Source organism: Coccinella septempunctata, chromosome 7 (assembly GCF_907165205.1).
Source record: "Coccinella septempunctata chromosome 7, icCocSept1.1, whole genome shotgun sequence".
Classification (NCBI taxonomy): Eukaryota; Metazoa; Arthropoda; class Insecta; order Coleoptera; family Coccinellidae; genus Coccinella; species Coccinella septempunctata.
In genome coordinates this window covers 30,451,448-30,476,579 of record NC_058195.1, presented here as the reverse complement: position 1 = coordinate 30,476,579, position 25,132 = coordinate 30,451,448, and the positions used below count along the sequence as shown (strand labels likewise).

The 25,132-nt window shown below is 33.1% G+C and overlaps 2 protein-coding genes and 1 long non-coding RNA gene across 3 annotated transcripts; 1 reads left to right on the top strand and 2 right to left on the bottom strand.

The window, feature by feature from the left end:
- Positions 1 to 893: 893 nt before the first annotated feature.
- LOC123317751 (serine/threonine-protein phosphatase 6 regulatory ankyrin repeat subunit B-like) lies at positions 894 to 3,529 on the bottom strand. Its single transcript, XM_044904361.1, has 3 exons — positions 3,464 to 3,529; positions 1,163 to 2,096; positions 894 to 1,033 (listed from the first exon to the last, which is right to left on the bottom strand). Exons 1-3 carry the CDS (start codon positions 3,527 to 3,529, stop codon positions 894 to 896), a joined length of 1,140 nt encoding a protein of 379 aa, XP_044760296.1.
- Positions 3,530 to 6,654: 3,125 nt separating this feature from the next.
- Positions 6,655 to 11,958, top strand: LOC123316353. The gene is made up of 3 exons (XR_006538060.1): positions 6,655 to 8,153; positions 9,185 to 9,429; positions 11,824 to 11,958. It is a non-coding gene; the product is annotated as an uncharacterized LOC123316353 (long non-coding RNA).
- Positions 11,481 to 14,960, bottom strand: LOC123316352 (ankyrin repeat and protein kinase domain-containing protein 1-like). Its single transcript, XM_044902393.1, has 2 exons — positions 14,058 to 14,960; positions 11,481 to 12,690 (listed from the first exon to the last, which is right to left on the bottom strand). Exons 1-2 carry the CDS (start codon positions 14,121 to 14,123, stop codon positions 11,488 to 11,490), a joined length of 1,269 nt encoding a protein of 422 aa, XP_044758328.1. The 5' UTR covers positions 14,124 to 14,960; the 3' UTR covers positions 11,481 to 11,487.
- Positions 14,961 to 25,132: the final 10,172 nt, after the last annotated feature.

The window sequence follows — 25,132 nt, the reverse complement described above, 5'->3', positions numbered from 1 at the left end:
CGCGTATTTGTGGCTGTTCATCTTAATACATTGATATAATAATAATAATTGATAATTAATAATTGGTACCTTAAATCATTCACAATGTATAGGCAACTCAAATGAAGATTAGAAATATCAATTTTCGGGAACATATTCTACGATGACATTCATCGAGAATCCTGTAGTAAACTTTTCGCAATTAATTCACTCAAGCATGAAATTCTCAAATGCACCACTTTTTTGGGTCTCTCAATAGAAGGAAATTCTTTGTCATCCTCTTCATTCACAATCTTTCTGATTGTGGAAATATTCAGCTGAAATATAAGTCGTTTGGATTCAGATGAAACATTATATAAATTTTCTCACAATTGATATTTTCGCTTCTGTCTGACGTATTGTGGATTTTAGAATAAAATGAGCGGACCTGAATTCTAAATAGTATTTCCCGAAACCCTGTCTCTTTTTTCAATCACTTTCGGCATTTTCGTAATAAAAATTGATATTAGTTGTGGCAACGGTGTTGTGACAAACGAATAATCCACAACTGACTTTAATATTGTTTTCTGCCCATTTATGTCAAACAGTAAAAATTCTTCATTTGTATAAATAAGAACATTGAGTATTATCATTCAAACTGAAATGTGGCATAATGAAAAAATAAAATTTAATTTGAAGATGGACATTGCAAAAGCTATAGTATAAGATAAAAGCAAGCTGCGATCTGAAGAAATAATATGTTCCCCTCTTACTTTGATCTCCTTTGGATTCAAGTCAAGTAGCTATTTTAGCCCTTCACATGAGGAATGAAAAGTGCAAAATGTGAATTTTTTTCGATGAATCCGTTTCATAGGGACAATTTCTGGTGAATAAAAAGGTGATTTGTGTTGAATTAATATCAAAAACTGATAATTTCAATCAATTGTATTTTCTCTCAACAATAATGTGGACAATTTTTTCACATCCTCTTCCGACAAATATTTGCATATTTGCTTCAAACATAAATAAGGAATTCTACTATCGAACACTATATTCAGAACTCTACAGGCCTCCTCTTGAAATTTGACGATTTCAATGATTTTAGAGAATTTGTGTCGAATTTCATTCCAATAAAAAGTGGAAACCTCTTGTGAAAAAATGTTATTCCTGACACTAGCGTTTCTCAAGTAATTGATAACCTCACTCTTCTCGCAGCATAATATATGATGCAGTGTTACCCAGTGTGTTTCAACTATATTTATGGATTTCAGATACTCCAAATCTTCGTCGTAATAGCGATATATGATTTGTAGTTTCACATCGGAGGCAATTTTCCTAAAAATACTGTCTTCAACATTTTCCCCACGGTGTTTTCTCAGAGCGATGTGTTTAATGAAGGTGGTGATGATGGCCGTCATTGGATGATTTTCCACGAACAATTGCTCGAAAGCAGTCAATCCAATGTTGCTCCTCACGTCTATTGCCGCCCCCTCACGAAGAAGAAGATCGACCAAAACCGTCTTTCCTGTACGGGATGCTATTTGTAAGGGTGTCTCACCGATTGATGTATTCTTACGGTCGATATCAACACCTCTGTGTATGAATTTCCTCGCCAGAAACAGGACCTTTTCGATAGAGCATGTGCGAGATGCAGCAATGATGTGGAGGCAGTTGTTTCCTATTATATTTGTGGCATTTGGACCTAAACCGTAATCGAGCAGTTTTTCGATAAAATTCATATCTTGGGGTCTAAACTTCACCACTAAATGTAGTAAGGTATTTTGCAAACAGTCAACGGCATCTAGTTGAGCACCATATTTCAGTAACTCTTCCAAGCATTTGTCTTTGTTGGCCGGATAAACACACAAATGAATTGGTTTGTAACCGTAAAAATTGCCTTCTTGCTCTATATCAGCGCCATACATTACTAGGTGTTTAATTAATTTGTAATGTCCGCATAGCACTGCGTGGTGAAGACAAGCATAGCCAATAACATCGGTGCATTTCACATCCGCCCCCTCTTCCAATAACTTCAACATTGTATGTTCTTCTCCAGCAAAAATTGAAGCTCTGAAAGCGGAGTTAATCCTATCCTGGTTCTGCTTCAGTTTCTTCCTCGCATATAAGAGTAACACCTTCTGTGAGAAAAAAAATTAGGAATTAATTAATTGATGCAGTTGAAGTTCCAGAATTTTTTATCGCTTTCATAAGCCAATTTTTTCAGAGCCAATGTCAATTTGAAATGAAATATTGATGCAAACAATTCATGAAGCAGGTGAAGAATTTTGATTGCTCTAGTATTTTAGATGAGCGAATACCGTTACGGTTCTAGTTTCTTCCGAATTAATAAAATTTCAAATTATATACTTTGTAACAATATTAGTACACCGTTCAAGTTTTCAGTTAGAATACTAAGGATGGTTGTTACTCAAGAGGTGCGAATATTACAAGTTCAACATTTTTTCAATTTTAAGAGACAGAATTTTGTAAAACATTGATGTAAGTTTCTTTAGAATTCAAAAATTTAAAAATTTCTTCGTAAAATAAATGATATACCTATGACAAATTAAATTGGATGTCAGATTCTGATTGAAGTTTGGAAAAAATAAATGATTGAAAGAATGTAATTTTTATATTTCTGTAGAATTTGATGAATTAAGGAATTTGCTTCGATTTGTGAAAAGTAGAATTGCAGATCATGGTAGAAAATGAGGGAATCAATTCCATTAACAATTGGTCGCGAATTATAACCGTAGACCCGCCCTTGTCAGATCACGAGCAAATATTTATGGGAATTCTTGGAATTGGGACCTTACTGGCTTTGAAAGGGGCATTGGAATTGGGGCTAAACTGTAAAAATTTTTTTGGTAAATAAGATTTGTTGACATTATATGTGACTTTGTATTATATGTTTTTGAATAAATTGTAGACCTGAAGATGCAAAAGGCAACTTCTGCGAAATGTCGCCACGGCAGTTGTATAACCATTAATATTTTTTATTTAGTCCTATTTCCTGAAAGAATAGACCCGTTGAATTAATTATGGAGGACGAAAGTTCTGGTATAATTTAAATAAAAATAAATTCCTTGGACATATTTCCATTAGTTAACTATTCTTCCAAATATTGAGTTCAGTTATTTATTTCTTATATTCAATCCAATGTTACTGTATCGTTAAGCCTTTGATATTTCCTCGATGAATTTAGCATTCAAGTATTTATTCGTTCTATAGAAAATTGATTTCAATATTTCTCGCATATGAGTATCTCTTTCAACGTCAATTTTTTCTATTCTAAGCCAATATTACCCGTTACTCAAGGGAAATGAATCGAGGTATTAATTATTTTACACAAAGGTACTACACATACTGAATATGTATACAAACGGAATTTCAGAGATCGAAAAAACGTACCTGAAGAAAACTATTATTAGATTCCATAAAAATATGCCGGTTAGCATATTTTGTAGCTTAATATTAGCGTTGAGTCAAAATTATTCGGACTTACCTTATTGACACATAGTATAACTATCAAAAACAGAATAAAGAAGAGTTCGACACTTAGGAACAACATTTTGAAAGCACCAATAACTTTAGTCTTGTACTAAGCAGAGTGTCTTTCGCACTAATGAAACTCAAATCGCAGAATACTCAACTATTCATCAACCCGGTTAAGTGGTGAGAATTCTAGATGTTCTTCTTCTTTTCTGCATCTTTTTCTTCCGAACAATAATAATAAACTTCGGTTCGTTTCATGGAAATTGTCAACTATGACTCATTATAGACTGGGCTTCGAAATTTCAAATTATACCTGAGCAAGCGTACCCTCATAAGATGAAGTCATTCGGTTGGTGATATTCAGTTTTATGGGCATATCCTTCAGGCTAATCTACAGCCCCTTTTTATTCAAATTTGATAGGGATAAAATTGAGAGAAAAATCATATCTCTGAACTTTTTGAAGCTGCGAATCATGAATCCTGGAACGCCTATTTATTTCCGAATATTGGATAGATGAACTTGTCCCAATAATTCGTTAGATTCGAGTAGATAATGAAGATTTTTAATTTTATTACTACACACACCGGCAAATTTAAATGAACGGAGATGAATTGTATTATTCTTTCTCATAACTTTTTTGCGGCACAATTTAAAAGAATCATTCAACGGATAGATAGAATTCGAAAATTACAGTGAGATACTTCAATATTATTCATTAGTATAGACATAAATGTAGTAAAGGAGGGTGAATGGTTCTCAAAAGAATAAGAACAAGATGTGGACATGGAACCTATTTGATTTCTCTTTCGCTTCTTTTGCGAAAGGGAAAATAAATTGAGTCTAATCCTGACCGTTTCTGAGAAAATCAGAAATCAGAAGAATATAATATAGTTAGGGAATTAAGAAAATGTTTCTAGACAAATTATGGAAGTTAGGTATAACAAGAGGCAAATTGAAGCAAACATTCAATCTGACAAACATTGTTTTCTCTAAAAGCAGACACACTCTTCAAAATTTGCCGAAATCTGATAATTTTTCGTAATTATGACATCCTGTATCTCAGAAATAAACCGAGCAAAAAAAATTTATAAAATCCATTTGTAACATCTACCGTTTGTTATACCTACTCTGATACACCGTGTATATTAGGTTTTTCTCCTCTCGCTACTTTGAAGATCGCACATATTTGGGAATTCCGCCGAAGTAGAAACTTTTCCATCAGAAAATAAAAAGACATATATGATAAAATATAGATCATACAAAAATGAAAAATATGAAAAATAAAAGTGTCGAAATACAATTTTTGTTTTTGACTTTTTGATTCTGTAATATTTATATCGCTTTAGCTGGTCGTGAATACGTCATTACATTGCCAAAATGTGACAATAAGGAAAAAATTCTTGACATAGTTCTTCTAGGAGAGTATGCAGTTTGTATGGGGCACATAAAAATTGTAGATTCTTTTGAAGAAAGGAGCATGTCTATTCGTGAACTTTATCGTTAAGTATTTTCTTATCGAATACCTTTTGTTATTGGGATCAACATCATAAAATTTTGGGAAAAATATTCCTTCATGATTCTAGGAAATGTTAGTCCATTCCAGGAATAATTTGATAGGTATAATGGGATTTTGGGGTACGCTCTCACTTTACAAAGTGTTGCTGTGCAAATTGATTTCTGAAAGGTTAAGTACGGTATAATTTAACGGTGAAGTGAGAGAATACCAGGTAATTTCAGACATTCATAATTTCACAGTTAATTCATCTGGAATATTCTCAAAAATATTGTTCTTTTAGAAAGTAAGAAACGATCTCAAACAGCGGCAGATACTTATACTTCATACGAAATTTGTTCATTTGGATTTAATTGTAGTTTTTTTTTGAAAATACAATAATATTAAAAACACCTAGATCTGGCAGGCACATATTGATGCCCCAACTCATAATTTTATGAGTGTGGGGTGGTTATGTTTAAGGTTGACAGCCGTCTCCATGAGTTGATTCTACAACTAAATTTCCATATTTCTTATTTATCATATAATATTTTTGCTTTTCACCAAGAAATCCGGTTTTTATGCAATCCATAATTTTTCCGTTTTTTTTTCGACCTTACGTCATTAAAATGGGCATAACTCCCCAACCTTGGATATTGAACAGAAGCAGATATGGGCTACATCGAACCGGCCCGGGAATTTTCTTCCAGACCGGCACACTTAGAACGAAAAAGTAGTTTTGGTGAGGGTTCAGTGGAGTAGCTAGCATGAAGTGCTATGAAAAAGACGTTTTAATGAACATCCCCAAAGGATGGCAACTGAAACGCGATTTTTTTTCTTACAATTCAGAAAAATGTCAAAAAATTGAGCAGACATTTTGGGGAAGCGAGAAGGCGATCAAAAAATTCTGCGATGTTTTCATATAATTGCAAGGGGTAGAAAAAAACACCTCTTAAATCGTTTCGCGAAAAGTTTTTTACTTATGCATATAATACTTTTGAGAAATCAATTTTTGATAGCTTGATTCATTTTGAACAAATAAGATCTCTCGTCATTTCCTGCAAAGTGACAGTTTTTACCTAGTTGGCGTATATCATGCTGACATTATAGAGAAACACCACCAATTTTTTATTGCCTATAGAACAACTACAAAATTTGATTGATGGTTACTAAGGAGAAAATTAAACATTTATTTTCACATGCCATCTTCAGGGGGCTGCTCAAAAAAATATATTTGAAAGACCCACTGTTTTTCGACCATAAATTAACTAGTCATTTACAAATTGCATGAATATATTCATACAATGTTAGTTTTATATTTATATTTCATTAATATTCATATATTATATTATCCTGATTCTCCACAGGTACCGAAGTACGCCTCAGAAGCTCCGTAAGCTTGTACGTGTTCGTAGAATAAGTTTTGTTCTGGCTTACTGTGTCCTTACGCCACCTTAGGCGCAGCACTGTTAATTCGAACACAACAGTGAATGGTGGCTCGTACCCGTATGGACAAGAAAATTCCTTCTCTAGCCCAGGATCGAACTCAGTACCTTACGGTTGCGAAATACTGAGCCGACGCTTCTAACCACCAAGCTACGGACGCTGTGTTTAATGAAACAACTCTGAGTAAAAAGCATCAACGAAAAATGTATCCATGTTGTCTATAGGTATGGTTTAAAAAATAAATTTGTCGAATTAGTTTTATCCATTTTCTCACATTTGACATCAAGTATTTTTTGAACCATACACAACATGGATGCATAGTTTCCGAATTTCGATTTCAAATTTCCTCGGAGTTATTTTGTAAGAAATTGATGGAATCTGAAAAAAGGTTAGAAATAGTCTCTATGTACCATTAATTTCTAAGCCAGTCGACGAAAATGGTTGTTTACCATGATACCTTCCCATGCGTATGTTGGATAGTTTTTCCGATATCATATTTTGATATATGTACCCTAAAATATCATCAAATTGATTATTCACTTCAAGATTTTGCTCAACGAATTAGGTACAAAATGCAGGGATCCACTCACGTGATATACACAGTACCTACATAAATTCTGAAGGAACATACCGGGTTATTCAAAACTAAAATAAAATCTGGAAACTATTGATATTGCTAACTAATTATATGGCAAATATATGGTTTCGGGATATTGAAAACACAAAAATTGATAATAATGGTTATTTTGACAGTAGAAACAAGAAAATTTAGTTGTAGGGGTTTTTTCTTGAAAATAAGAATTCTTATATAACTCGTTTTACTGTAGATTATAGCCTTCTATAATTCCTTCTATAATCCCAAACAAGAGACCTATCCTGTCAGGTAAAAAATGTATTTTTGCTCAAAAACCTTCTTTTGGAGATTTTCGTTTCACATAATGGAATTGCAATTTATGCATCTTCGAATGGCGGACATAGATTTTGTATTTCCTATAGCGAGTAAGCTTCTGTCAAATAATATCACTCACTTCCCTGTTTTTAATCACAATACCAAACTTTACTTTCACACCATGGACTGTGTAGCGTTCAATTTCATTGCAGCACAAAATACTTCGTATAGTAATTTGGGTTGCCTACTGATTTCGAGTTCGACGAATTTAAATTATCTCGGGGAATGTTTATCGGTTTTTTTTTTCCATATGTGCCAGATACGGTAATTTCCTTCAAGAAAGAATTTACTTTCGTACTTCGAAATTGGGAAAGTAGATATTTCGATTTATTCTGTGGAAATCCAAGAGTTTTGGGATAAAAATATTTTCCTGATTTCTTTCAATATTGTATTGCGAGTTGGTTATTTGATGAAGCAATATAATACCCAAATTTGGGGATCATTGGAGTGTATTGAAAGAGTATCTTTCTCCATTAGGCCACACAACATCAAAGTGAGTTTTTTTTCATACATTCGTTAATAGTTTATATCTTCATCTAGAACGATTAATATCGTACATCCCATTGTTCTAGGGCCTTTTTTTTCCCGACTTTTTCTTCTTGAGTTTACGTTTGGAATATAACGTAAAATATAAGAGTGCTGTCGACAGAGAATTCAATTTACCTAAGATCCAAGAACATCAAGGATACTGAACGAGCGCTGCAGATTTTTGGTTTATGTTCAATTTTTGTCTTCACGAGTTTGGACTCACAGGATTGAGAATTGGTGACGTAGTTTTAATAATAGTTTCAATCCTGCTGTTCATCAAACTGGTATGTACAGATAATTTAGATTTCGATTGCTGGTACCAATCAAGAGTACCTTGTGACATAGGCACTTTTCTAGTGAAGTTGATTTTGGAGTTTTGACATTAATAAGTGAATATCTGAATATCTGAACCTTTAGAGTAAATACACATATAAATGATCATTATTGTTTAAATACAAAATTTGTCAACTGATCTTGATCAAGTGAGGTGCACCTTCAATATTTTTTTGTGAAAGCTTTAATATTATTACGTTACTACTTAATGTTAGGCTCAAGATTTTGTTGGAAATTTCGCTAGAATTGTGCTCGAATTCGACGTTACATATTAAATTCTTTTCATATTCTCCAGGTTCTTCTCAATTCCTTTTAATTTTTTTTTTTTATTACTTGTCACAATATACTTTTCCACCTTTGAAATATTCTGGTCGGTATTTACGTATTTAGCCGATGTGATATAGTTTTTCATTTTTGAAGAGTCACTTTATTCAAAATACGTTGGCGCCCTTTATAAAATCATTGTGAACCCACGCCGTCTACACTGACAGCTGACCGAGGAAAAACCCAAGTGAAACTCTTCTGTGTATTGGTTTTCTTTATTAATTTTTTTGAGCAAGAATGACGCCACAACTGGCAACTTAAAATATTCGTGTAAGGCAAGTTCAGCATAATAATCATACTTACAATCACGTGTAGTTTTTTGCAACTTCAGTATTTTCATTACGTTTCAAGTCACCCTGTTTATGCCAATTGTTCAGGAATAATTTACTATTATCAGTATTATTTTCAAAACTTGAAACATATATTTATTGGTAGTTTTTCCAACATTCATTTTGAATCGGTTTCAATATTTGTAAAAATAAAGTTATCGACGTGAAACATGTTCCGCCGGAGACAAAAAGAATGGTACGATCTGACCAGCCCGCTGGCACAAAAATGAACCGACCCACCGGGAATTTTCCCGGTTACCCGGCGGTCCAATCCGCCCCTGAACATAAATCTGTGAATATTTTGAAAATAACATTGAATTTTCCTTCAGATTGAATATAGGATTCCTAGAATAACTAGGCACTTATATTGACCATACTCTGCCCATAGGTTTCAACACTCGAAACGTCGTAAAACTTTTTTTTATGACATGTTTGGGAGTTTATCGCCATTTCGAATATTCTGAAGATATTGAAGTTTTCCTGAAGAAATTTGTCCAGAAGAATTATTCAGAGGAGTGTGACCCACTGGTTTCACCATTTCACCGGTGAAAATCACCGCAACTCATAAAGCAAGGTATGGTATTCTGCCTAATTCAATATAAAAAACTTGTGAGTATCTGAGTGGCATATAAATTTGGATTCATTATTATTTCAATAGGTATTTGGACAAACATACATATTTTCAATGTAAACACCAATAAGGTACATACATGTAGAAAGATATTTTTATTACCCTTGATTAACTTTTGACGTTGTTGTTGCTGTTCTATTGTTGTTCCTATTGTTTGAATAATGAGAAACTGATAGAAAATGGGAAGGCTAGGGAGTTGTCAATTTAGACGGAAATTGAAAAAATACTTTAGTATTCAGTTCTCAAAAATTTGTTGAAAAGTGTTGAAAAATAACATCAGTCGAGACGCGACCGTTATTTAGAAGAAGTAACGACGAATTTAATATCGAAGACGTAAGGTTGTATCAAAATTGTGTGTTGCCGATTAAAGAGTGAAACCAGTAAGAATAATATAATTAACCCTGTATACCCTAGACAATTATAAAAAACCTAGTTACATGTTCCAGAAGTTTTCATAAAACATTTCTACAATATCAGAATCATAGCATTGGTAATTTGAACTCGTAAAATAGAATCTTTTGGTAGCTTTCTATAAAATTCAGTCTTTTTATCGTTCCACTGCAAAAGCAGCGGATAAGAGAGCAGTGAGTAATCAGTAATTGAAAGAGGTACTGATATTTTTCGTACTTGATTATTGGATATCAATAAAAAAAATCTACCCAAACTACTTACACAAATATAACACTTAACTAAGAACTATATTCAAAATAAGATCGTGTATAAAAGCATGTTAGGATTAATTACTATATCATTTCTTATATATTTTTTCTAAATCATTATATTCTCCCAACTGCCCATCATTTCTCCTACAGTAGGAAGTATATTGAATTATACCTGCGCTATACACCGGACTCAAAAAATTGGCTATCCCTCTCAGAATATAAGTTTGGCTTCCAATTTCTAAGTCAAGTGACACTTGTAGTTGGGGAGCCGAAGAGGGAAATTCGGGATATACTCGAGCGTGTCAGATTAATATAAGGGGACATACCTTGGAACCTGTAGAGTACCTCTACGAAAAATTAGACCTGTATATAGGGGGAATTGTCAAGATGACTTCACCTTTGAAAAAAAATTTCACCTGAATAAACAATTAACAGGACAACTGGCGCGTATTTGTGGCTGTTCATCTTAATACATTGATATAATAATAATAATTGATAATTAATAATTGGTACCTTAAATCATTCACAATGTATAGGCAACTCAAATGAAGATTAGAAATATCAATTTTCGGGAACATATTCTACGATGACATTCATCGAGAATCCTGTAGTAAACTTTTCGCAATTAATTCACTCAAGCATGAAATTCTCAAATGCACCACTTTTTTGGGTCTCCCAATAGAAGGAAATTCTTTGTCATCCTCTTCATTCACAATCTTTCTGATTGTGGAAATATTCAGCTGAAATATAAGTCGTTTGGATTCAGATGAAACATTATATAAATTTTCTCACAATTGATATTTTCGCTTCTGTCTGACGTATTGTGGATTTTAGAATATTAAATGAGCGGACCTGAATTCTAAATAGTATTTCCCGAAACCCTGTCTCTTTTTTCAATCACTTTCGGCATTTTCGTAATAAAAATTGATATTAGTTGTGGCAACGGTAATGTGACAAACGAATAATCCACAACTGACTTTAATATTGTTTTCTGCCCATTTATGTCAAACAGTAAAAATTCTTCATTTGTATAAATAAGAACATTGAGTATTATCATTCAAACTGAAATGTGGCATAATGAAAAAATAAAATTTAATTTGAAGATGGACATTGCAAAAGCTATAGAATAAGATAAAAGCAAGCTGCGATCTGAAGAAATAATATGTTCCCCTCTTACTTTGATCTCCTTTGGATTCAAGTCAAGTAGCTATTTTAGCCCTTCACATGAGGAATGAAAAGTGCAAAATGTGAATTTTTTTCGATGAATCCGTTTCATAGGGACAATTTCTGGTGAATAAAAAGGTGATTTGTGTTGAATTAATTTCAAAAACTGATAATTTCAATCAATTGTATTTTCTCTCAACAATAATGTGGACAATTTTTTCACATCCTCTTCCGACAAATATTTGCATATTTGCTTCAAACATAAATAAGGAATTCTACTATCGAACACTATATTCAGAACTCTACAGGCCTCCTCTTGAAATTTGACGATTTCAATGATTTTCGAGAATTTGTGTCGAATTTCATTCCAATAAAAAGTGGAAACCTCTTGTGAAAAAATGTTATTCCTGACACTAGCGTTTCTCAAGTAATTGATAACCTCACTCTTCTCGCAGCATAATATATGATGCAGTGTTACCCAGTGTGTTTCAACTATATTTATGGATTTCAGATACTCCAAATCTTCGTCGTAATAGCGATATATGATTTGTAGTTTCACATCGGAGGCAATTTTCCTAAAAATACTGTCTTCAACATTTTCCCCACGGTGTTTTCTCAGAGCGATGTGTTTAATGAAGGTGGTGATGATGGCCGTCATTGGATGATTTTCCACGAACAATTGCTCGAAAGCAGTCAATCCAATGTTGCTCCTCACGTCTATTGCCGCCCCCTCACGAAGAAGAAGATCGACCAAAACCGTCTTTCCTGTACGGGATGCTATTTGTAAGGGTGTCTCACCGATTGATGTATTCTTACGGTCGATATCAACACCTCTGTGTATGAATTTCCTCGCCAGAAACAGGACCTTTTCGATAGAGCATGTGCGAGATGCAGCAATGATGTGGAGGCAGTTGTTTCCTATTATATTTGTGGCATTTGGACCTAAACCGTAATCGAGCAGTTTTTCGATAAAATTCATATCTTGGGGTCTAAACTTCACCACTAAATGTAGTAAGGTATTTTGCAAACTGTCAACGGCATCTAGTTGAGCACCATATTTCAGTAACTCTTCCAAGCATTTGTCTTTGTTGGCCGGATAAACACACAAATGAATTGGTTTGTAACCGTAAAAATTGCCTTCTTGCTCTATATCAGCGCCATACATTACTAGGTGTTTAATTAATTTGTAATGTCCGCATAGCACTGCGTGGTGAAGACAAGCATAGCCAATAACATCGGTGCATTTCACATCCGCCCCCTCTTCCAATAACTTCAACATTGTATGTTCTTCTCCAGCAAAAATTGAAGCTCTGAAAGCGGAGTTAATCCTATCCTGGTTCTGCTTCAGTTTCTTCCTCGCATATAAGAGTAACACCTTCTGTGAGAAAAAAAATTAGGAATTAATTAATTGATGCAGTTGAAGTTCCAGAATTTTTTATCGCTTTCATAAGCCAATTTTTTCAGAGCCAATGTCAATTTGAAATGAAATATTGATGCAAACAATTCATGAAGCAGGTGAAGAATTTTGACTGCTCTAGTATTTTAGATGAGCGAATACCGTTACGGTTCTAGTTTCTTCCGAATTAGTAAAATTTCAAATTATATACTTTGTAACAATATTAGTACACCGTTCAAGTTTTCAGTTAGAATACTAAGGATGGTTGTTACTCAAGAGGTGTGAATATTACAAGTTCAACATTTTTTCAATTTTAAGAGACAGAATTTTGTAAAACATTGATGTAAGTTTCTTTAGAATTCAAAAATTTAAAAATTTCTTCGTAAAATAAATGATATACCTATGACAAATTAAATTGGATGTCAGATTCTGATTGAAGTTTGGAAAAAATAAATGATTGAAAGAATGTAATTTTTATATTTCTGTAGAATTTGATGAATTAAGGAATTTGCTTCGATTTGTGAAAAGTAGAATTGCAGATCATGGTAGAAAATGAGGGAATCAATTCCATTAACAATTGGTCGCGAATTATAACCGTAGACCCGCCCTTGTCAGATCACGAGCAAATATTTATGGGAATTCTTGGAATTGGGACCTTACTGGCTTTGAAAGGGGCATTGGAATTGGGGCTAAACTGTAAAAATTTTTTTGGTAAATAAGATTTGTTGACATTATATGTGACTTTGTATTATATGTTTTTAAATAAATTGTAGACCTGAAGATGCAAAAGGCAACTTCTGCGAAATGTCGCCACGGCAGTTGTATAACCATTAATATTTTTTATTTAGTCCTATTTCCTGAAAGAATAGACCCGTTGAATTAATTATGGAGGACGAAAGTTCTGGTATAATTTAAATAAAAATAAATTCCTTGGACATATTTCCATTAGTTAACTATTCTTCCAAATATTGAGTTCAGTTATTTATTTCTTATATTCAATCCAATGTTACTGTATCGTTAAGCCTTTGATATTTCATCGATGAATTTAGCATTCAAGTATTTATTCGTTCTATAGAAAATTGATTTCAATATTTCTCGCATATGAGTATCTCTTTCAACGTCAATTTTTTCTATTCTAAGCCAATATTACCCGTTACTCAAGGGAAATGAATCGAGGTATTAATTATTTTACACAAAGGTACTACACATACTGAATATGTATACAAACGGAATTTCAGAGATCGAAAAAAAGTACCTGAAGAAAACTATTATTAGATTCCATAAAAATATGCCGGTTAGCATATTTTGTAGCTTAATATTAGCGTTGAGTCAAAATTATTCGGACTTACCTTATTGACACATAGTATAACTATCAAAAACAGAATAAAGAAGAGTTCGACACTTAGGAACAACATTTTGAAAGCACCAATAACTTTAGACTTGTACTAAGCAGAGTGTCTTTCGCACTAATGAAACTCAAATCGCAGAATACTCAACTATTCATCAACCCGGTTAAGTGGTGAGAATTCTAGATGTTCTTCTTCTTTTCTGCATCTTTTTCTTCCGAACAATAATAATAAACTTCGGTTCGTTTCATGGAAATTGTCAACTATGACTCATTATAGACTGGGCTTCGAAATTTCAAATTATACCTGAGCAAGCGTACCCTCATAAGATGAAGTCATTCGGTTGGTGATATTCAGTTTTATGGGCATATCCTTCAGGCTAATCTACAGCCCCTTTTTATTCAAATTTGATAGGGATAAAATTGAGAGAAAAATCATATCTCTGAACTTTTTGAAGCTGCGAATCATGAATCCTGGAACGCCTATTTATTTCCGAATATTGGATAGATGAACTTGTCCCAATAATTCGTTAGATTCGAGTAGATAATGAAGATTTTTAATTTTATTACTACACACACCGGCAAATTTAAATGAACGGAGATGAATTGTATTATTCTTTCTCATAACTTTTTTGCGGCACAATTTAAAAGAATCATTCAACGGATAGATAGAATTCGAAAATTACAGTGAGATACTTCAATATTATTCATTAGTATAGACATAAATGTAGTAAAGGAGGGTGAATGGTTCTCAAAAGAATAAGAACAAGATGTGGACATGGAACCTATTTGATTTCTCTTTCGCTTCTCTTGCGAAAGGGAAAATAAATTGAGTCTAATCCTGACCGTTTCTGAGAAAATCAGAAATCAGAAGAATATAATATAGTTAGGGAATTAAGAAAATGTTTCTAGACAAATTATGAAAGTTAGGTATAACAAGAGGCAAATTGAAGCAAACATTCAATCTGACAAACATTGTTTTCTCTAAAAGCAGACACACTCTTCAAAATTTGCCGAAATCTGATAATTTTTCGTAATTATGACATCCTGTATCTCAGAAATAAACCGAGCAAAAAAAATTTATAAAATCCATTTGTAACATCTACCGTTTGTTATACCTACTCTGATACACCGTGTATATTAGGTTTTTCTCCTCTCGCTACTTTGAAGATCGCACATATTTGGGAATTCCGCCGAAGTAGAAACTTTTCCATCAGAAAATAAAAAGACATATATGATAAAATATAGATCATACAAAAATGAAAAATATGAAAAATAAAAGTGTCGAAATACAATTTTTGTTTTTGACTTTTTGATTCTGTAATATTTATATCGCTTTAGCTGGTCGTGAATACGTCATTACATTGCCAAAATGTGACAATAAGGAAAAAATTCTTGACATAGTTCTTCTAGGAGAGTATGCAGTTTGTATGGGGCACATAAAAATTGTAGATTCTTTTGAAGAAAGGAGCATGTCTATTCGTGAACTTTATCGTTAAGTATTTTCTTATCGAATACCTTTTGTTATTGGGATCAACATCATAAAATTTTGGGAAAAATATTCCTTCATGATTCTAGGAAATGTTAGTCCATTCCAGGAATAATTTGATAGGTATAATGGGATTTTGGGGTACGCTCTCACTTTACAAAGTGTTGCTGTGCAAATTGATTTCTGAAAGGTTAAGTACGGTATAATTTAACGGTGAAGTGAGAGAATACCAGGTAATTTCAGACATTCATAATTTCACAGTTAATTCATCTGGAATATTCTCAAAAATATTGTTCTTTTAGAAAGTAAGAAACGATCTCAAACAGCGGCAGATACTTATACTTCATACGAAATTTGTTCATTTGGATTTAATTGTAGTTTTTTTTTGAAAATACAATAATATTAAAAACACCTAGATCTGGCAGGCACATATTGATGCCCCAACTCATAATTTTATGAGTGGTTATGTTTAAGGTTGACAGCCGTCTCCATGAGTTGATTCTACAACTAAATTTCCATATTTCTTATTTATCATATAATATTTTTGCTTTTCACCAAGAAATCCGGTTTTTATGCAATCCATAATTTTTCCGTTTTTTTTTCGACCTTACGTCATTAAAATGGGCATAACTCCCCAACCTTGGATATTGAACAGAAGCAGATATGGGCTACATCGAACCGGCCCGGGAATTTTCTTCCAGACCGGCACACTTAGAACGAAAAAGTAGTTTTGGTGAGGGTTCAGTGGAGTAGCTAGCATGAAGTGCTATGAAAAAGACGTTTTAATGAACATCCCCAAAGGATGGCAACTGAAACGCGATTTTTTTTCTTACAATTCAGAAAAATGTCAAAAAATTGAGCAGACATTTTGGGGAAGCGAGAAGGCGATCAAAAAATTCTGCGATGTTTTCATATAATTGCAAGGGGTAGAAAAAAACACCTCTTAAATCGTTTCGCGAAAAGTTTTTTACTTATGCATATAATACTTTTGAGAAATCAATTTTTGATAGCTTGATTCATTTTGAACAAATAAGATCTCTCGTCATTTCCTGCAAAGTGACAGTTTTTACCTAGTTGGCGTATATCATGCTGACATTATAGAGCAACACCACCAATTTTTTATTGCCTATAGAACAACTACAAAATTTGATTGATGGTTACTAAGGAGAAAATTAAACATTTATTTTCACATGCCATCTTCAGGGGGCTGCTCAAAAAAATATATTTGAAAGACCCACTGTTTTTCGACCATAAATTAACTAGTCATTTACAAATTGCATGAATATATTCATACAATGTTAGTTTTATATTTATATTTCATTAATATTCATATATTATATTATCCTGATTCTCCACAGGTACCGAAGTACGCCTCAGAAGCTCCGTAAGCTTGTACGAGTTCGGAGAATAAGTTTTGTTCTGGCTTACTGTGTCCTTACGCCACCTTAGGCGCAGCACTGTTAATTCGAACACAACAGTGAATGGTGGCTCGTACCCGTATGGACAAGAAAATTCCTTCTCTAGCCCAGGATCGAACTCAGTACCTTACGGTTGCGAAATACTGAGCCGACGCTTCTAACCACCAAGCTACGGACGCTGTGTTTAATGAAACAACTCTGAGTAAAAAGCATCAACGAAAAATGTATCCCTGTTGTCTATAGGTATGGTTTAAAAAATAAAATTTGTCGAATTAGTTTTATCCATTTTCTCACATTTGACATCAAGTATTTTTTGAACCATACACAACATGGATGCATAGTTTCCGAATTTCGATTTCAAATTTCCTCGGAGTTATTTTGTAAGAAATTGATGGAATCTGAAAAAAGGTTAGAAATAGTCTCTATGTACCATTAATTTCTAAGCCAGTCGACGAAAATGGTTGTTTACCATGATACCTTCCCATGCGTATGTTGGATAGTTTTTCCGATATCATATTTTGATATATGTACCCTAAAATATCATCAAATTGATTATTCACTTCAAGATTTTGCTCAACGAATTAGGTACAAAATGCAGGGATCCACTCACGTGATATACACAGTACCTACATAAATTCTGAAGGAACATACCGGGTTATTCAAAACTAAAATAAAATCTGGAAACTATTGATATTGCTAACTAATTATATGGCAAATATATGGTTTCGGGATATTGAAAACACAAAAATTGATAATAATGGTTATTTTGACAGTAGAAACAAGAAAATTTAGTTGTAGGGGTTTTTTCTTGAAAATAAGAATTCTTATATAACTCGTTTTACTGTAGATTATAGAAGGCGCTAGATCCCAAAAAAGAGACCTATCCTGTCAGGTAGAAAATGTATTTTTGCTCAAAAACCTTCTTTTGGAGATTTTCGTTTCACATAATGGAATTGCAATTTATGCATCTTCGAATGGCGGACATAGATTTTGTATTTCCTATAGCGAGTAAGCTTCTGTCAAATAATATCACTCACTTCCCTGTTTTTAATCACAATACCAAACTTTACTTTCACACCATGGACTGTGTAGCGTTCAATTTCATTGCAGCACAAAATACTTCGTATAGTAATTTGGGTTGCCTACTGATTTCGAGTTCGACGAATTTAAATTATCTCGGGGAATGTTTATCGGTTTTTTTTTTCCATATGTGCCAGATACGGTAATTTCCTTCAAGAAAGAATTTACTTTCGTACTTCGAAATTGGGAAAGTAGATATTTCGATTTATTCTGTGGAAATCCAAGAGTTTTGGGATAAAAATATTTTCCTGATTTCTTTCAATATTGTATTGCGAGTTGGTTATTTGATGAAGCAATATAATACCCAAATTTGGGGATCATTGGAGTGTATTGAAAGAGTATCTTTCTCCATTAGGCCACACAACATCAAAGTGAGTTTTTTTTTCATACATTCGTTAATAGTTTATCTTCATCTAGAACGATTAATATCGTACATCCCATTGTTCTAGGGCCTTTTTTTTTCCCGACTTTTTCTTCTTGAGTTTACGTTTGGAATATAACGTAAAATATAAGAGTGCTGTCGACAGAGAATTCAATTTACCTAAGATCCAAGAATATCAAGGATACTGAACGAGCGCTGCAGATTTTTGGTTTATGTTCAATTTTTGTCTTCACGAGTTTGGACTCACAGGATTGAGAATTGGTGACGTAGTTTTAATAATAGTTTTGTAACGTTCCTTTCTCTTTATTAGGGTGTTATGAAGCCAGTATTTTAAAAGGCCACGCTTTACTTGCGAACTCTTTATTTCGGTTTTATTAGAATACATTCGTTACGCTAGTTACGCTGTCCATCGACTGACCAACGGCCGGTCTCATACCCCCAATATGGGAGTGGGGATTCACGCCACTGAGCAACCGCAACCAAACATACATTTTCATAAATAATGTGTTGCTCAATAACCTTACATCCTCTCTCCCAAGTTGGTTTACACTCTTCATCACTTCACTAAAATGCCATTATATCAACAATATAAATACAAATTTATAATACATTATAATACCATGAGTCATACTGAGAACAAAATAGATTCGCTAAACTATGATACAATTCCTAACCTACTTGGCTTCTTAATCAATGTTCTATCTCTCAAATGATATCGGTCAACATCAAGATCATCAGTATTGCCGTTTTTATTCCCTGAATTTTCATTAAAACTATTTCTATGATTATGTAAAATTATATGTTCCCTAGTCCTACGACGTACTTTATTACCATCTTGTATTAAATAGGAACGAGGCTCTTCACATTTTTTCAAAATTCTACCTTTTTTCCATACATTATTTAATCTATAATTAACTATGTCATTTTCTTTTCCTTCCCTTAGATTTTTTGTATTTTTATCATAAAAATATTTTTGTTTTTTCTGCCTTTTATTGAAATTATTCATCAATTTTCTATTATTCACTAAATTCGGTTTCAGAAGAGTACTCAGTGAAGGTATATTATCTTTCAGACGCCTACCAAGAAATAACTGAGCAGGTGACAAACCTATATCCGGTATTGGACTATTTCTATATTTCAATAAATATATTTGTAAATTGCCGTTTTCATAAGCACACTTTTTCAAAATTCCTTTACAGATATTGACTGATTTTTCAGCCAATCCATTACTTCTCGGATAATTTGGACTAGAATGAATGATTTTTATGTCGTACCTACTAGTGAAATCTTTAAACAAATATGAATTAAAAGGTACATTATCACATACGATTTTATCAGGGAACCCAAATGAAGCAAAAATTTCTATTAGTTTCTTAGTTACCTCTCCAATAGATTTATTTCTTAGAACTTTGAATTCGATCCACTTAGAGTAGTAATCCATGATTGCAATATATGAGCTACCGCCGAAATCAAAAATGTCAGTTCCTACTTTACTCCACGGTCTATCAGGTATCTCATGACTCAACATCGGTAATTTGGCATTGTTTTAGCTGAATCTATTGCAAATTTCACAATTAATTATTAAGTCATAGATGTCTTTGGACATATTCGGCCAATAAAGGCACTCATTGGCTCTTGCTCGACATTTATTTATTCCTAGATGCCCTTCATGTATTTTTAGTAAAATAATGTTACGTTTTGATTCAGGTACAATCAATCTATCACCGTAAAATAATAAACCGTCAGATTCTGATATTTCATTTCTTATGTTATAGTAAATTTTAAGATCGTGAGGTAATGTTTTATATTTTTTCCAACCATTTCTAAGATAAATTTTCAATTGCTTTAGCATTTCATCATTTTCAGTAGCTACAATAAACTCGTTAAGTCTTTCTTCCGATATTGGTAGTAGTTTAGCAATACTGTGAACCCTAATATCCTCAACTTCAGTGGCGTACTTATCATCGATACTTGCTCTTGATAACGCATCAGCTATGTGCATATCCTTTCCCGGTAAGTAAACTATCTTTAAATTATATTTTAATAACCTATACAATAATCTTTGTAATCTTGTTGAAATCTTATTGATGTCTTTTTTAAAAATATTAACCAATGGCTTATGATCAGTATTTACAATTACTTCTCTTCCATACACTAAATAATTAAATTTTTCCACGGCATACACAATAGAGCAAAGCTCACGTTCTATATTGGCGTATCTTTTTTCTGCATCAATTAACGTTCGAGAGGCATACGCGATTGGCTTACGCTCTTGTAGCAAACACGCACCAAAACCGTCTAAACTTGCGTCACATTGAATTACTAAAGGTTTATTTGGATTAAAGTGAACTAGAATGGGTGCTTTTACGAGAAGTCTTTTAATTTTGATGACTGTGTCAGTATGAATTTGCTCCCACTGGAATAATATATTCTTATGAGTTAGTTGTCTTAAGGGTGCCGTTAACGATGACAAATTCGGTAAGAATTTTCCTAGGTATTTAACTAAACCTAAGAATCTGAGTAGTTCTTTTTTATTCTTCGGGATTTCCATATTAGTAATTGCTTCTGTTCTCTCAGGGTCAATTTCAATCCCTTTACTAGAAACAATGAAACCTAGCAGTTTAACCTCAGATTTTTTAAATTGGAATTTATTAATGTTAAATGTTACGCCGTTATGCCTAGCAGCTTCTAAAACTTGCACTAATTTTAGGTCGTGTTCTCTTTCAGTTTCTGTTGCAATTATTAGATCATCTATGTAAATTCCGTTATTCAAAATATTACCAAATATTTCAGTATTTTTTCTCTGACATATTTCGGCCGCAGTATTGATGCCAAAGGGAAGTCGTTGAAACCGGTATCTGCCAAATGGGGTTGCAAAAGTACATAATTTTGACGAATTTTCGTCTAAACGTATCTGATAGAAAGAATCTTTTAAGTCTAATATGGAAAAATATTTTTTACCACTCAGGTCTGTTAATATTTCATCCGGCGAAGGAATTTGAAAATGCTCTCGCTTTAAATTCTTATTTAAATCTCTCGGATCTAAGCAAACGCGTAATTTTCCGTCTTTTTTTTCTGTGATTACCACATTATTAACCCAATCAGTTGGATTGGTCTCTTTACAAATAACATTTGCCTTCTCTAGTGACTCTAGTGTTGACTTAAATTTAGATGTTAAATTTTTAGGAATCCTACGAGCAGCATGAAGTACAGGTTCAGCACCATCTTTTAAAAATAATTTACATGGCTGTCCTGGAAATTGACCTAAATTTTCAAATACGTCCGTATAATTTTTTATAATAGTATCTTTAGACATAAATTGAAAATTTGAGACATTTTTTTCTACCAAGTCAATCTTATTAATTAATTCACATTCTAAGCAACTTTCTAGACCCAATATAGGCTTGTCAGCTGTGTCAACAATATGAAAAGTTATGTAGTGTTCCTGACCTCTTACCAGGCAACTCACCCTCACTGAGCCCTCAACCGGAATCCTATTACCACCAAAAGCAATGAGGTTGACCTTTGACTTTTGGACACTTCTGGAAGGCATAATTTGTAGATATATTCTCGATGGCAGTATATTACAATCAGCTCCCGTATCTAATTTGAAGGAAATGTTATAACCATTAATATTCACAATTTCAGTTTAAATCTTATCATTGTTAATTGACTTGTTATAATTGACTTTTGTTAACTTTAAACTATCAATAAACAGATCATTTATGTCATCATTAATTATTTCTGCGTTTTCGGTTTCAACAGAGTGCACTTTCTTTTTGAAATTGTTTCTCTTACTTCTATCTAATTGTTTACCTGATTTTTTTACCAGGCAACCTGTTTCAAAATGATTTAACTTATGACAATAAAAACATTCTTTTCCAAACGCTGGACATTGTCCTGCATTATGCTTCGTATTACACTTTTTACAGTTATAAGGATTATTAAGAGAATGTCCATTTTTCATTTTTCTTTTTACAATGTTTGAAGTACTTATCTTAGATTTGGACGAGTTGATATTATCCACCCTGATGCTCGTGCCGTCCATCTTCGTTGCCATCTCATCTGTTTGATGTCTGCTAACTTCAGCTATTTGGCATACATCAATTGCTTTCCTCAAGGACAAGACCTCAGTTTGCAGAAGGCGTTCTCGAACACCATTATCTCGGATGCCCATAACTATCTTGTCACGTACCATTTCCTCTTCAGATTCGTACTCGCAATTTTTCACCATTGTCTTCAGTTCCGTAATGAAACTACCCATTGATTGACCTTCCTTCTGGTTGCAGCTTAAACATTTGTAGCGTTCATACACCACGTTCTTCTTCGGCTGACAATGCTTTTCAAAGTTGTCCATCACGCCTTTCAACGTGGTCTTTTCAATTTGTAGCTTGAAAGTGTTGTATATTTCCACACCTTCATCACCTATCAAATTTAGAAATATAGCAACCTTAACTTGCTCACTTGCTTCATCTTTATCGGCAGCCAGCATGTACATCTGGAATTTTTGTTTCCAAAGGGACCAATTTCTCGCCATGTTGCCGGAGAAGTCCATGACGGGAGGTAATCTTAATCCATCCATCTTATTATTGGGGTTCTTGATAACCTGACACCATGTAACGTTCCTGTCTCTTTATTAGGGTGTTATGAAGCCAGTATTTTAAAAGGCCACGCTTTACTTGCGAACTCTTTATTTCGGTTTTATTAGAATACATTCGTTACGCTAGTTACGCTGTCCATCGACTGACCAACGGCCGGTCTCATACCCCCAATATGGGAGTGGGGATTCACGCCACTGAGCAACCGCAACCAAACATACATTTTCATAAATAATGTGTTGCTCAATAACCTTACAGTTTCAATCCTGCTGTTCATCAAACTGGTATGTACAGATAATTTAGATTTCGATTGCTGGTACCAATCAAGAGTACCTTGTGACATAGGCATTTTTCTAGTGAAGTTGATTTTGGAGTTTTGACATTAATAAGTGAATATCTGTTTTTAGGATCTGTCTCTTGTTCCATTTCTTTACACCCGCTTCATTGTTATTTTCAGATTGTAAAAATTTGTAACACTCTTTTTCAAAAGAATATATATATATATATATAGAAGTTATAGGATACTAGTCGTTTGTGAAATTATTGATTTAAATTAAGGGTGTTTCGACTATTTTTCAGGGCAAAATTCCAATGAGAGTCAAATTATATTAAAGCTCTATATTTCGTCAACTATCGTTGACTTCTTCAGGAGCAACTGGAAAATACAAAGATCTCATAACAAAAGTTCAAATTCTCTTAGGCTAAAACTTACAATACCATGACAATAAATATGGTAGCTTCAGAAAAAACAAGACCATGTAGAGGGTAATCAAAAAAGTACGTCAATTTCAGTTGAATTATTCAGGAAAAAATTGGTTTTACAAATGACAGATTTCAGAAAATTCTATAAATTGGCATGGACAAACAAATGTGCCATGATGTTCACAGAAGGGCAAAAAAAATTGAGAAAATCTTTTCTTATTTTATACAATTTGGATTAGAAATGTCTCTTATTTATAAGTACCTGCAAATAAGGTTACAAATTAGGAGATATTAGGAGAATACCTATTTTTTTTATCACAGGTCAGTAAGAAACTATAGATGTTACTAAGATTATTCGTATCCGTTTTCTTATTCATCGTTGAATTTTTATTTTCATTAATATAACACATTTCTAAAAAAGTTCTTTTTTGGTATTCTTGTTCGTGATCTAAGACTTGTATATTATCGTAATCTACAGCATGTCCTGTGTTATTAATATGTGAAGCTAAAGCACATCTTTCAGGTCTCAGAACAGAATCACTTTTGTGTAACGCCATTCTCCTATCAAGACCTTGTGATGTTTGTCCTATATAAAATAGAGGGCAGTGTTTGCAATTTATCTTATAAATAACATTTTTTATTTTTGAAATATTCAATTTATCCTTTGTGCTTTTATAAAGGGACCTAGCAACAACCATGTTATATCTACTGATTTTTATGTTGATAAATTTCTTAAAAAGCTTCGTTAATTCGAATGTGACTTCCTTAATGTAGGGCAGTTTTGCAAAACAGACTCGGTTTTCTTCATTATTCACTTCATTTAAAGCTTCGGTTGGTTCTGGTAGTCTTGGAGCATTGTATATTAATTTTTTAAGAAATATGTTTGAATATCCATTATCCCTCATCAGCCTAAATAGCCTTCTCAGTGCCGCTTGTCTTAGAGTATGATGAGTGATATCCTCTATTCTTCTTTTTAATCCCAAAATTATATTTGTTTTTATTTTGATATCATGGTAAGAATCTATATTTATATATCTCCCAGAACTACTGGGTTTTCTGTACCAATCTAAAATATATATATATATATATATATATATATATATATATATATATATATATATATATATATATATATATATATATATATATATATATATATATATATATATATATATATATATATATAGTTATAATGTGTTAATACCACCTCCGAAATAGTAACTCGTTTAACGCTCTCACCTCATATATATCGCTGTCACCTCCGAAATCGGAGGTGACAACGTTTTGCCTTGTTTTTTAGCTTGTTAGATTCAGGAGGCTTCAGGGATCAACATATCAAAAAATCGTTTTGAGGTCACAACGCACCCCGTTTATGTACTGAACAATCTTTTAGTTCGAGTGTATATCACT